General features: G+C 43.1%; 1 protein-coding gene across 1 annotated transcript; it reads left to right on the top strand.

Moving 5' to 3' along the window:
* Positions 1 to 12,566, top strand: LOC134353296 (TLR adapter interacting with SLC15A4 on the lysosome-like). The gene is made up of 2 exons (XM_063061331.1): positions 1 to 214; positions 9,160 to 12,566. Exon 2 carries the CDS (start codon positions 9,168 to 9,170, stop codon positions 10,047 to 10,049), a length of 882 nt encoding a protein of 293 aa, XP_062917401.1. The 5' UTR covers positions 1 to 214; positions 9,160 to 9,167; the 3' UTR covers positions 10,050 to 12,566.
* Positions 12,567 to 13,408: the final 842 nt, after the last annotated feature.

The following is a 13,408-nucleotide window of genomic DNA, read 5'->3' on the forward strand; positions in this document are numbered from 1 at the left end:
TGTTGCCCCACTGGTGAGCAAAGTTAAACAGTGTACAGGGGATAAGATTTTCTTTGGATTAATAAATCTGAATATTTATTTCAAAAAGAAAAGAGTTGATTATTCCTCGATATCCTTGGACCAAGAATGACCTTTGCATTGAGATCGAATGACTACTAATACAACATTGTGAGAAAAAGTGGAAGAGCTCAAACTACAGATCGGCTTAAAACAAGTAAGTGTAACATTAACCTTTTCAAATTTTAGGTAAGATTTTAATTAAGCTGATAAAACCATAATAAGCAGGAGTTTGCCAAATTCATCGTCTTTCAGGTCAGTATACTTGAGCTGATTATTGGAAAAAGTGTTGGATAAATCTGTATACAAGTTCAAATTACAGTAAAACTTTGATAATCTCACTGTTTAGATATCCCAATGGTTCAGCAGGTAATGTTCCCTTCTCACCAGCTTTCTTTCCCAATTATCTGGGCCCCAGTTCCTGTGCTCCCATCAGGATCCTGATTGCCACACTCCCTTCCCACTCACCAAGGCCCGGTTTCCTATTTTCCTAGCTTAATAGAAAAATTACCATTTTGCTGTGTGATATTGAAAGTGAACCAAAAGAATTTGTGCAACATGGAGGGAGGGAGACAGTGCCAGGCCGAAGTCCCTTGTATTGTAGATGATCAAGTTTTACTGCGATAGTTATCAGCTTCGCTTTATATTTCAGGTAGTTTTCATGGTACCAACAATTTACTTCCACCAGTGGCCCAATAAGGATGGCCATAGGGTGGGATGGATTACTATTTCAGAAATCTGCAATGCTTGCCCTGACTCCACCCTGCATTAACTCAGCCCTTCTGAGTTTTAATGAAATAAGTGACTAAACTGCTCCACAAATGAGTCAACATTTCTGACCTCAGAAGCCATTTACAGCTTTTGCACAGCCTCTAGTCCAAGCTACAGCTTCTCAAATAGCTTCTTACCCCAGTCTTCTAACAGCTACCATGGTGTCCTACCCCATTACCTCCCGAAATATCATCTATCAATGACCAGTGACCTCACTTTTTAAATTTATCCATTTATGGGATGTGGGCATCACCAGCTAAGCCAGCATTTATTGCCCATCCCTAGTTGCCCTTGAGAAGGTGGTGATGAGCTGCCTTCTTGAACTGCTGCAGTCCCTGAGTTGTAGGTACACACACTGTACGGTTAGCGAGGGAATTCCACAATTTTGAACCAGCAACAATGAAGGAATGGCAATATTTTTTCAAGTCAGGATGGTGAGTGACTTGGTGAGTGTTGCTGCAGAGCGTCTTGTAGATAGTACACACAACTGCAACTGTTCATCAATGGTGGAGGGATTGGATGCTTGTGGAAGGGCTACCAATCAAGTGGGCTTCCTTGTACTGGATGGTGTCCAGCTTCTTGATCAGGGGTACCCAACCTTTTTTGCACCGCAGAATGGTTTAATATTGACAATATTCTTGCGGACTGGCCGACCGGGGCGGGGGGGGGGGGTGCTGCGGGGTGGTGTTGGTGTTCAAGTAGGGTTAAACTCACTTCAATGTGTCTTTTACAGTTAGGGTTGCCAACTTTCTCACTCCCAAATAAGGGACAAAAGTAGCAGTCAAATCCTGGGACACTTTACCCCAGGAAAGACGACCATGACCATGAAGCCTTGCACAGGCGCCTGTGTGCGCATACGCCTACGTGCCCATTTTTCCTCCCACAAATTGGTTTTGCCTTCATCTTCCTGACTATACTGTACATACATTATTTCAACTTTATATAGGCTGTGTAATTATCATATCATTCCTGCTTTTACTATATGTTAGTGTTAGTTATTTTCGGTTTTATGTGTTATTTGGTATGATTTATTAGGTTATTTTTTGGGTCCGAGAACGCTCAAGATTTTTCCCATATAAATTAATGGTAATTGCTTCTTCGCTTCACGCCATTTCGGCATGAAAGGTTTCATAGGAACGCTCTACCTTAGCGGGGGAAATACGGGACAAGGGCAGTCCCATATGGGACAAACCAATTTAGCCCAATATACGGGATGTCCCGGCAAATACGGGACAGTTGGCAACCCTATGTTCAGGTTCAACAGTGTGTGACAGGGAATAAGGAAAGGTGCAGCTGACTCATATAGCTTCCTCACGGCCCGGCAGCACAGGCTTTGCGGCCCAGTACCGGTCCACAGCCCGGTGGTTGGGGAACCCTGTTCTTGAGTGTTGATGGAGCTGCAATCATCCAGGCGAGTGGTGAGTATTCCATTGCATTCCTGAGACTTGTAGATGGTGGATAGGCTTTGGGGAGTCAGGAGGTAAGTTACATGTTGCAGGATTCCTAGCCTTTGACCTCCTCTGGTAGCCACAGTGTTTATATGGCTACACCAGTTCAGTTTCCTGTCAATGGTAACCCCCCAGGATGTTGATTGCAGGGGATTCAGTGATGCCACTGAATGTCTAGGGACAATGGTTAGAGCCTCTCTTGTTGGAGATGATCATTGCCTGGCACTTGTGTGGCTCGGATGTTATTTGCCACTTACCAGCCCAAGCCTGGGTATTGTCCAGGTCCTGCTGCATCTGGGTATGAACTGCTTCACTATCTGAGGAGTCACCAATGGTGCAGAACATTGTGCAGTCACCTGCGAACATCCCCACTTCTGACCCTTTGGTCATCGATGAAGCAGCTGAAGATGGTTGGTCCTAGGACACTTCCCTGAGGAACTCCTGCAGTGATATGCTAGGGATGAGATGATTGACCTCCAACCACCACATCCATCTTCCTTTGTGTCAGGTATGATTCCAACCAGTGGAGGGTTTTCCCCCTAATTCCTGTTGTCTCCATTTTAGCTGGGGCACCTTGATATCATACTCGGTCAAATGCTGCCTTGATGTCGAGGGCTATCACTCTCAACTCACCTCTGGTATTTCGATCTTTGGTCCATGTTTGGACCAAGGAAGTGATGAGGTCAGGAGCTGAGTGGCCTTGATGGAACTCAAACTGAGCATCTGTAAGCAGGTTATTGCCGAGTAGGTGCTGCGTGATAGCACTGATGGTGATTCCTTCCATTACTTTGCTGATGATTGAGAGTAGGCTGATTGGGCAGTAATTGGCTGGGTTGGATGTCCTATTTCTTGTTTTCAGGATATACTTGGGTAATTTTCCAATTGCCTGGTAGATGCCGGTGTTGTAGCTGTACTGGAATGGTTTGGGTAGTGGTGCGGCAAGATCTGGAGCCAGGATTTTCTCTGGGCCCATAGCCTTTGCAGTATTCAGCACTTTCAGCCATTTCCTGATAACACGTGGAATGAATCGGATTGGCTGCATACTGACTGACATCTGGGATGCTGGGGACTTCTGGAGGAGGCTCAGCTGGATCATCTACTCTGCACTTCTGACTGAAGATTGTTGCGAATGTCTCAGACTTTTCTTTTGCACAGGTGTGCTGGGCTCCTCTGTCATTGAGGATGGGAATATTTGTGGAGTCTCCTCCTCCAGTGAGTTGTAAGGTTGTCCACTACCATTCATGGCTGGATGTGGCTGGACTACAGAGGGTAGATGCGATCCGTTGGTTGTTGGCTCACTTGGCTCTGTCTATTACTTGCTGCTTATGGTGTCCGGCATGCAAGTAGTCCTGTATTGTGGCTTCACCAGGGTGACGCCTCATATTGAGCTGTTGTTCTCGGCACGCCCTCCCGCACTCTTCATTGAACCAGGGCTGATCCCCTGGCCTGGTGGTGATGTTAGAGTGGGGGATATGCTGGACCGTGAGGTTACAGATTGTAGTTGAGTACAATTCTGCTGCTGCTGATGGCCCACAGTGTCCCATCGATGCCCAGTCTAGGGCTGATAGATCTGTTCAATCTCCCCCACTTAGCATAGTGGCAGTGCCACACAACACGGTGGAGGGTCTTTTCAATGTGGAGATGGGATTTAGTCTCCACAAATACAATGCAGTGGTCATTTCTACCAATGCTGTCATGGACAGATGCTTCCACAGCAGGTAGGTTGGTGAGAATGAGGTCAAGTGTGTTTTTCCCTCTCGTTGGTTCCCTCACCACCTGCTGTACTCCCAGTCTAGTAGCTCTGTCCAGTAGGAACCGACCAGCTCAGTCTGCGGTGGTATGACCAAGCCACTCTTGGTTGAAATCCCCCACCCAGAGTACATTCTGTGCCCTTGCCATCCTCAATGCCTCCTTCAAGTGTTGCTCAACATGGAGAAGCACTGATTCATCAGCTGAGGGAGGTCAGTACATAGTAATCAGCAGGAGGTTTCCTTACCCGTGTTTAATCTGGTGCCATGAGACTTCATGGAATCCAGAGTTGATGTTGAGAGTTGCCAGGGCATCTCCCTCTCTACTGTATACCACTGTGCCACCACCCCTGCTAGGTCTGTCCTGCCAGTAAGACAGTACATATCCAGGAATGGTGATGGTAGAATCCGAAATGTTAACTGTAAGGTATGATTCTGTCAGTACAAATATGTCAGGCTGTTGCTTGACTAGTCTGTGAGACAGCTCTCCCAACTTTGGTACAAGTGTCCAGATGTTGTAAGGAGGACTTTGCAGGGTTGATAGGCTGCTTTCGCCGTTGTCGTTTCCAGTGCCGAGGTAGATGCCAGTTTGTCCATCTGGGTTCATTCCTTACTATTTTCTTTTTAGCGGTTAGATACAACTGAATGGCTTGCTCGGCCATTTCGGAGGGCACTTGATTCAATCACATTGTGGCGGGTCTGGAGTCACATTTAGGCCAGACTAGGTAAGGATGGCAGGATTACTCCCCAGAGGACATAAGTGAACCAGATGGGTTCTTGGTTAGAGAACCCTAACCCAATGACAAAGTTTCATGGTCATCAGATATTTTTATTGAATTCAAATTCACCATCTGTCATTGTGGGATTCGAACTCATGACCCCAGCGTATCATTGGGTCTCTGGATTACAATCCAGTGGTAATTACCACTATGCTGAATTTCTCCTATGTACACCCACAAATTTGGGATCTCCCCTCAGCTCAACTCATTAACTCCCCCCCCCACATATAAATGTTCCTAAATTTAATTGGTAACTGCTAGGACTCTCTCCCTCACACACATCCTCGGCTAACCATCTGTGTCTCTCGCTTTAAAACCTATTACACTGAGGGCGTTATGATGCATTGAGTAGATTTTAGCACCAAGAGAGCAGTCAATAGGGTCTGGAGAATGATGATCTCAAACTGTGATATCTAAAACCAGAGGGCATAAGTTTAAGATGCAGAGTAAAAGGGAAAATATTTTTATCCAGGGCTACAGCTATATAGGACCCTGATCAGACTCCACTTGGAGTACTGTGCTCAGTTCTGGTCACCTCACTACAGGAAGGATGTGGAAACTATAGAAAGGGTGCAGAGGAGGTTTACAATGATGTTGCCTGGATTGGGGAGCATGCTTTCGGCCTTTTCTCCCTGGAGCGGTGGAGGATGAGAGGTGACCTGATAGAGGTGTATAAGATGATGAGAGGTATTGATCGTGTGGATTGTCAGAGGATTTTTCCCAGGGCTGAAATGGCAAGCACAAGAGGGCACAGGTCTAAGGTGCTTGGAAGCAGGTACAGAGGAGATGTCAGGGGTAAGCTGGTGAGTGTGTGGAATGGGCTGCTGGTGATGGTGGTGGAGGTGGATACGATAGAGTCTTTTAAGAGAGTCCTGGATAGGTATGTGGAGATTAGAAAAATACAGAGTTATGGGTAACCCTAGGTAATTTCTAAAGTAAGTACATGTTCAGCACAGCATTGTGGGTCAAAGGGCCTGTATGTTTTCTCTGTTTCTATGTTTCAGGGGCTGGTTGCAAATTGGAACATTACTGTGTGAGAAGGTGGCGGAGGCAGGCACTTTCATAAGGCAGAAAAGTATCTATGTAGGGCATGAATTGCCAAGGCATACATGGCAATGGAGCAAGTGCTGGTGAATAGGATTAGTATAGATAGCTACTTGATTGTTGGCACAAGCATTTTGTGTTGAAAAGCTTGCTTCTGTGCCGAATGCCTCCAATACACTATGGAAGCATGATGTTATTGGAGTTCCTGCAGGATACGACCAAGTTCATTTGCAGCTTGTCTCCTGCAGGGGCATCCCGCGATTTTCACTTCCAGCAGGGCACAATTCCACTTTGAGCTGACAGCTACCGGCTGTGTAAAATAATACAAGCTACCTTGATGTGAGCAAAAAATTAGATGCTGGAGGCAGCATCTGCGAAGAGAAATGGACAGTTAATGTTTCAGGACTAACAGGTAGAGGAATGATAGCAAAATAAAGAGGAGAGAGGAAGGGTTGAGCAAATGCAGGCTGATGACATGTGGATTCATGTCAGACCCGTTGAAAGACTGATGGACAGGTGGGGGAAGGGAGAGTGAAAATAGTGAAAGAAGCAGGGAGGTGACAAGTGGAGGCAACAAAGGATTGAAGATGATAGATCCTGATAGGAAAGGAAGGTAGGGCACAGAACCAGGTGAGCGAGGTGGGAAGGGAAACCAGATGGAGATGTGTTTGATGGGCAAATGGAAATGGTAGAGGAGGGCTGATATGAAGTGGTGGGGCGAACATAAGAGGAACTGGGTAGATTAGAAGGAGAGAGAAAAGGGATGGGGGAGACAGTTGCTGGAAGTTGAAGAATTCATTGTTAATACTGAGTTGCTCTTTGTCTTGTTTCCATTTCAATTCACCCAGTTACTGGAGGAGACAAAGGACAGACATGTAGGTGTGTGAATGGAGGGGAGAATTAAAACTGCTGGTAACCCAGAGACCCAGATGAGCAGGATAGTGAATCGGTGGTATGATGGAGGCCGAGTCACTGAGTATATCGAAAGTGAAGATTTACATGTTCTTGATGAGTCAGGGTGTCAAAGGTTATGGAGAGAAGGCAGGAGAATGGGGTTGAGAAGGAAAATCAATCAGCCCTGATGGAATGGCAGAGCAGACTCGATGGGTCAAAAAGCCTAATTCTGCACCTATGTCCTCTGGTTTAATGGTCTTCTACTAACTTTGATCTAACTGATTACACAGCAGTTAGTACTGCTGTCTCACAAGTTCAGGGATCTGTGTGGTATTTGCAAATTCCCTCCATGCCTGGTACATTAATTAACTATTAATTTTTGCTTAATAGCAAAAAGAATAAAAGAGAAATTGAGTGTGTGTGATGCCCTCGGGTCTGTTTGTTGTTAACACAATGGCACATTTCACTGGATGTTTCCATGTACAGGTGACAAATAGACTTGAATCTTGAACCTTGAGATCAGCCATTCTCTGTGTAAAAACCTTATCCCTTTAAAATTCTTCCTTCTCTCCTTAAACTTGTACCCTCTTTTGATACCTCCGCCATGGTAAAATGATTTTGACTATCTACCCTGTCTATGTCTTTGATGATGTTACGTACATTGGATACTGGTTAATTGGGACACATCAAGACCAATAAATTTCGGCCCAATTAAGCAGCTGCCCCAATTAGCCAAAGTTGCATGGAAGTAGTTACGAAGGTATAAAAAAGATAAACTATCCTTAAATGAAGTACAGAACAAAAAATTGGAACACTATCAATATTACTACAGTACTATAAAACTGTGTATTGGTAATCCATAGAGAAATTCATCCAAGGTATGCAATAAACAAAATCAACACAGACAGCTGGGGCAGATAATAGACTTCCTTCATACAATGCTATCGATGACTACATTCTCCAAATCCTCATTTTCATTATAAAATTCAAGATGATTGCCGATATGTTCAAATTCTTCATAGTTCCAACTTGTTGAAGTCATAAAATCATTTCATTTTCACTCCTGGCCATCTCTAGCATCACCAAACCTGAGTGCTTGAAACCACAGTGACAACACAGTTCTGAATTGTCTTATTTCTTATTTTTTGCCAACTATCCGTGACAAATATCATTCCTTTTTGAACACAAGCACACTCAACTGAAGCTATTTAAAAACAAATCTTTCTAAGCAAGGTGTAGCATCTAATGGCCGCACAAATTTGTGCAAATGACACTAGTTAGAACATGTTTGGCAATAGTCTCCTGTCCCAATTAAGCAGCAGAGTGTCCCAAATAAATGAAAGGAATTCCAGCAATTTTCTTGATTTAGGTTTTAATCTTTAAAAGTTATCCCAAATAAGTGATTATCCTGATTAACTGATGGCCGAATTAACCAGAATGCACAGTTTTCCTACTTGATCACAATTCAGCCTCCTTTAATCCAGGGAAAACAATCCAAGCCTATCCAGTATCTCCCTGTAACTAAAGTCCTCCAATCCAGGGAACATCTTGGTGAATCTCCTCTGCACTTTCTCTAGTGCAGTCTCATTCATTGTAAGATGGCTGTGGAGTTGGAAGCATATATCCTACATGAATGTAAACCTTGTGGATCAGTATGCTCTTGAATCTTTCCATAGTTTTTCACCGAATGCTCCCTAGCCCTAGCGTGCTGTTGCATAGAGCATGGAATGTCGAACAGCAGGAAAAGGCTGTTCTGCCCAAGATGTTGTGCCAAACTAATGAAGCTAATGGCACCTTCTGCATGCGCATTGTCCATAATCCTCCATCTTCTGCACATTCATCGGATTAACTTCGAGACTTTAAATATCTCTGTCATATCTGTCTCCACCAGCACCCCTTTTGATACTTACCACTCTCTGTGTTAAAAAAAACTCTTCCTGCACATCTCCTTAGAACTTTTCCCCTCTCACCTTAAGTACATGCCCTCTGATAGTAGACATTTCAACCCTGGGAGAAAAGATGCCAATTACCCAGTCTGCCTATGCATTTCATAATCTTATAAACTTCTCTCAGATTTCCCCTCAGTCTCCACTTCTGGAGAGAAAACAACCCAGTTTGTCCAACCTCTCCTCATTGCACATGCCATCTAATCCAGGCCACATTCTTTACCACCCTAACAAATGTGAGACCTATAGACTTGGATCCCTCTGAACATGAACATTGTTAAAGGTCCTGTCACTAACTGTTTACTGTCCCTTTGTATTTGATCTCCCAAAGAGCAATAGCTAAATACAACTATTGCCAAATTTAACCATTCTTACATGATATAAAGGCCTACACATATAACTTGCTAAATGTAATAGATTTTTATTGGGTGTCCCCATTAATTTACTAACAAAAAACTTTGTGTTTTCATAGGACCAGTCATGTTAGCTGAAGGGTTTCTTACAAGGATTAGTTACAGATTCCACGAAAGTGAGCGTGTCCAGCCAGATGACTGTGCAAACTCCAGCAATAAACCTAAGACTAGCAGCAGTTCTTGGGAAGAGCTCGTTGTCTCACTGGACTGTGCAGAAAGCGTTGAAGAAGAAAACATACAGAGTGAATCAGGGAGCTCAGCTACCACCAGTGAAGAGAAAGGAAGGCCAACATTGATTCAAAAGGAAGAGGAACCAACCAGTGTGAATACCTGGGTACCCTTATACAATAGGATAACATCTGACAGTTTAGACATACCAAAGGACTGTGCACGCATTAAAGCCGAGGTGGATTTGTACCAGTCTTGGTCCACCACTTGCAGGAGCTACACTGATCTGCAGATGGTTGGAGATAATGTTACACCTTACAGTCTAACTAGCTTATCCACTTGTCTGACCAATGATCATGAAAGCAGTAATTGGCCTGTCTTTCACATCAACAATGCATCCATGTTGCCACAATTGCCTGCCTCTAATTGTGAAGGCCCACAATGTTCTAGATCAGAAACATTCCATCACAGTGATAGAAGCATTGTCCTTCAGAAAGAACCATTATCCAACTCTGTGATCAACAACTACATGGAACAGAAGATCACTGAGCTCTATAAGCAGTACCTGGAAGATAGCATGACAAAATATGCCTCACCAACTAACATAATGGGCTCTCATTTTCTGATGACCAACATTGATCAAATTAGCCTGCAGATCTCTCAAGAGAAAAATGTGGAGCCCACAAAAGCTAAGGATATTGTTCTCAATTGCCTTCTCAGTGTTGCTTGTGCAACAAATTCATCCGACATCTGTACACCTATTTTACAGATATCTAATTAACTGGCCCCAAAATTCTCAAAGTTCACATGTACAGAGCTGTAAACTGAATGTTTTTTGATTTAGCTTTGAAGTCTGCATTATATTCCAAATGTGACTGGATGACTGGCCCAGATCAGTACAATGACTTTCCAGAATGTTAATGAGTATCATTTAACACAATGCCTGTTTGCCTTTCACCATGGCTACCTGTTGAAGATGTTTAAGCAACAAACAGCTGGTGGCTCTCAGTGGGTGTAACAAATTGTCATTGTTTCAGGACAAGACCCTGCAATGGGTCACCTGAGGCTCTGATGCAGGGGTTCGACCCAAAATATTGACAATCCCTTCCCCTCACAAGTACTGCTCAATCAACTGAGTTCGTCCAACTGATTGTTACTCCAGGGTCAATAGACAATAGACAATAGGTGCAGGAGTAGGCCATTCAGCCCTTTGAGCCAGCACCACCATTGACTGTGATCATGGCTGATCATCCACAATCAGTACCCTTTCCCGGCCTTCTCCCCATATCCCTTCACTCTGCTATCTTTAAGAATTCTATCTAACTCGTTTTTGAAAGAATCCAGAGAATTGGCCTCCCTTGTGTCTCTAAATGCTTAATCTGTTGATTAAAGAGGAGCTAATGAAGAACTCTTCTGTTGTAGAAATGCTTTATGAAAATTGCACTAAATTGCAATTTTCAAAATGACTCATCTCCTACTTACAAAATCAAGCATATGAAATTTTAAACTTGAGGGTTCATCTGATAGGATGCCTCAGACTTCGCCTTCTGCTCCAGTGTAACATTTCCGAAGACTAGAATTTCCAGTTGCTTTAAAATTACATTGTGTGATATAAATCTGCAAATGTTTAATGGATTTTGAAATTCCTCCACTCTAATGTTATGATAAAGACATAGACCTGCTTACTGCATGGCTTCAAGTCACTGCTATGGACATTTTGGAACTCTGGATTTTTTCTGATGGTTGAACAACACTTGACGACAGTCTTCAATTCAGAGGATTAAAGATTATGGTGTTGTTATATTGTTGGTTGGTTGGGAAAATGTGGAAAGGATTTAGTTCAGTAGGTCTACTTAAATCTTCCCTTAATGATCTGGTATATCATTGCATTTAAGACCAGGTCAGGCATGTTGTATCCTAACATTAAATTTGTTAATGGGACAGTTAGCCAGCACCCAGCCTGAATTGTATCCAGTTTAGCATCCTCATTGTCTTTCACATATTCAGCCAATGATCCCTTCATCTGGTGTGATAGAAATGCCAGAACATTAGTTCAGGAAGCAAGCTGGTGTCCATGACTCTGGGAACACATGGTTCTGATTGGTCACCACATCTGGGCTTCTGCAGACTCTGCCTAAGGTCACACAATGCCCACATTTCAGCTTGTGGAGATTTGCATGACCCTTTCTGCACTGTTGTTGGGTAACGGCAGTTTTAGCATCCAGTTCTGTGTTGTGACTGTGTGACCCAGTTCTGTGGAGCCAATCCAAGACTTGTTCTTATTTGATTTGTTCATACCGAGCATAAGTAGAGTATAGAACAATGAATGGTAGAACTCTGGAATAGGCTTTTTGGCCCATCATGTCTACACCAATCAGGATGCCAATTTTAGCTGATCTCAATATGGTCTGGATCGCACTGTTCATTAGCTTGTCTAAATGGCTCTTAAGTGTAACTTCTCCTGGCAGGGTGTTCTACACATTTACCATTCTTTATGGGAAAAACTTGCTTTGCACATTTCCTTAAACTCCACACCACCAGCCCTCACATGAAGTATTTGACATGTCCACCTTGAGAAAAAGACTCTATCTATTCTATCTGTTCCGCTCATAATTTTAAATGTTTCTGTCAGGTGTGCCCTTAACTTCTTATCCTCCAGTGAAGACAATCTGAGATTGTTTAACCTATTCTCATATCTTACACACTCCAATCCAGGCAACATCTTCTGTACTCTCCGCATCCATTCCGTAACACAGCAGTCAGAAGTGTACACAGTGTGGTCTAATCAAAGGTTTAAAAGCTGCAACATGATTTCCCAACCACCCAACCAATGAAGGCAAGCAACCATATTCCTTCTTTTCCACCCTAACCACCTGAGTTGTCACTTTCAAGAAGCCATGGACGTGCACCCCAAATACCGCTGTATATCAATGCTTGTATGTACCCTGGTCAAAGTACATCATTGTATACTTGTCCAGATAAAGTTCCAAAATAAGAAATGCAATCTTGCACAACCGGTTAACATTGGTAGATGGTGCTTTCCCAGGGATCTGATCATTGACACTACGTCAGCAACTACGTGTCACTTTGTCACTTAACTTATTATTATTACAGGATGTGGCCAATCCCATGCTCTGACCATGGGGCATCACTCCCAGACTGAAATTATTCTTATATATTTGCTGAACAGATTTTAATTTAGCCATGACAAATAGATAAAATCTTAAGCAATACATTTTCTTGTATCTCTGATTTCATAACAACCATTTACACATGGGATGAAATGCTTTAGCCTTACTGCCAGAGATAATAAAATAACCTTTCTGAATCATCTGAAGTGCTGTCATCTATTTGAGCTGCTCGCTGTTAGTGTTCTATGTCATTTACTTCCTGGCATTTACAATGACATTAGCATTTGTAGCTATATCTCTTGTGGTTAAATAATCACCAAGCTGGAGGAGGAACCCAAAATCAGTATTAATCTATATTATTAATCCTAGTATAGATCTAGAAGAACTCATCCATGCATTTATTTTTAATTGGCTTGACTACTGTAATGGTGTTTTCACCGGTCTCTGTGAAAAGTCCCTCGGACAGCTGCAGCTCGTTCAGAACGCTGCTGCCAGAGTCCTCACTAAGACCAAGAGAGTAGAGCACATCACTCCAGTTCTCAGATCACCACACTGGCTTCCTGTTCGTCAGAGGATTGGGTTTTAAATATCACTACTGGTTTATAAACCACTGAATGATCTAGGGCCAAAATACATCTCCCATCTCTTGCTGCATCATGAACCTTCTCCAGCTCTCAGGTCATCTGGGGCAAGTCTGTTTACCGTCGCCAGGGTCAAAGCTAAACGTGATAAAGCAGCTTTTAGTTACTATGCTCCACATGTGGGGCATAACCTTCCAGAGGATCTGAAGTCTGCCCCAAACTTTAAGCTCTTTTAAATCAAAGTTTAAAACTTTTCTTGTTTTCAATATTTGGGATATATTGTCTGAAATTTGCTGTTTGAATTTTATATCCTGTTTGATGTCAAGCATTTTGAACTGTCTTGTGTTTGAAAAGTGTGATAAGCTTGCCTTGCCTTGCTTTAGAGATGAGTCCTGAATTTCATTAGTGGCACTGAAGAGGCTTATTAT

The sequence above is a fragment of the Mobula hypostoma genome, chromosome 10 (genome assembly GCF_963921235.1).
Source record: "Mobula hypostoma chromosome 10, sMobHyp1.1, whole genome shotgun sequence".
NCBI lineage: Eukaryota > Metazoa > Chordata > Chondrichthyes > Myliobatiformes > Myliobatidae > Mobula > Mobula hypostoma.

Coding starts and splice junctions, on each gene's coding strand:
- LOC134353296 (XM_063061331.1), top strand. CDS start 9,168: ATGTTAGCTGAAGGGTTTCTTACAAGGATTAGTTACAGATTCCACGAA.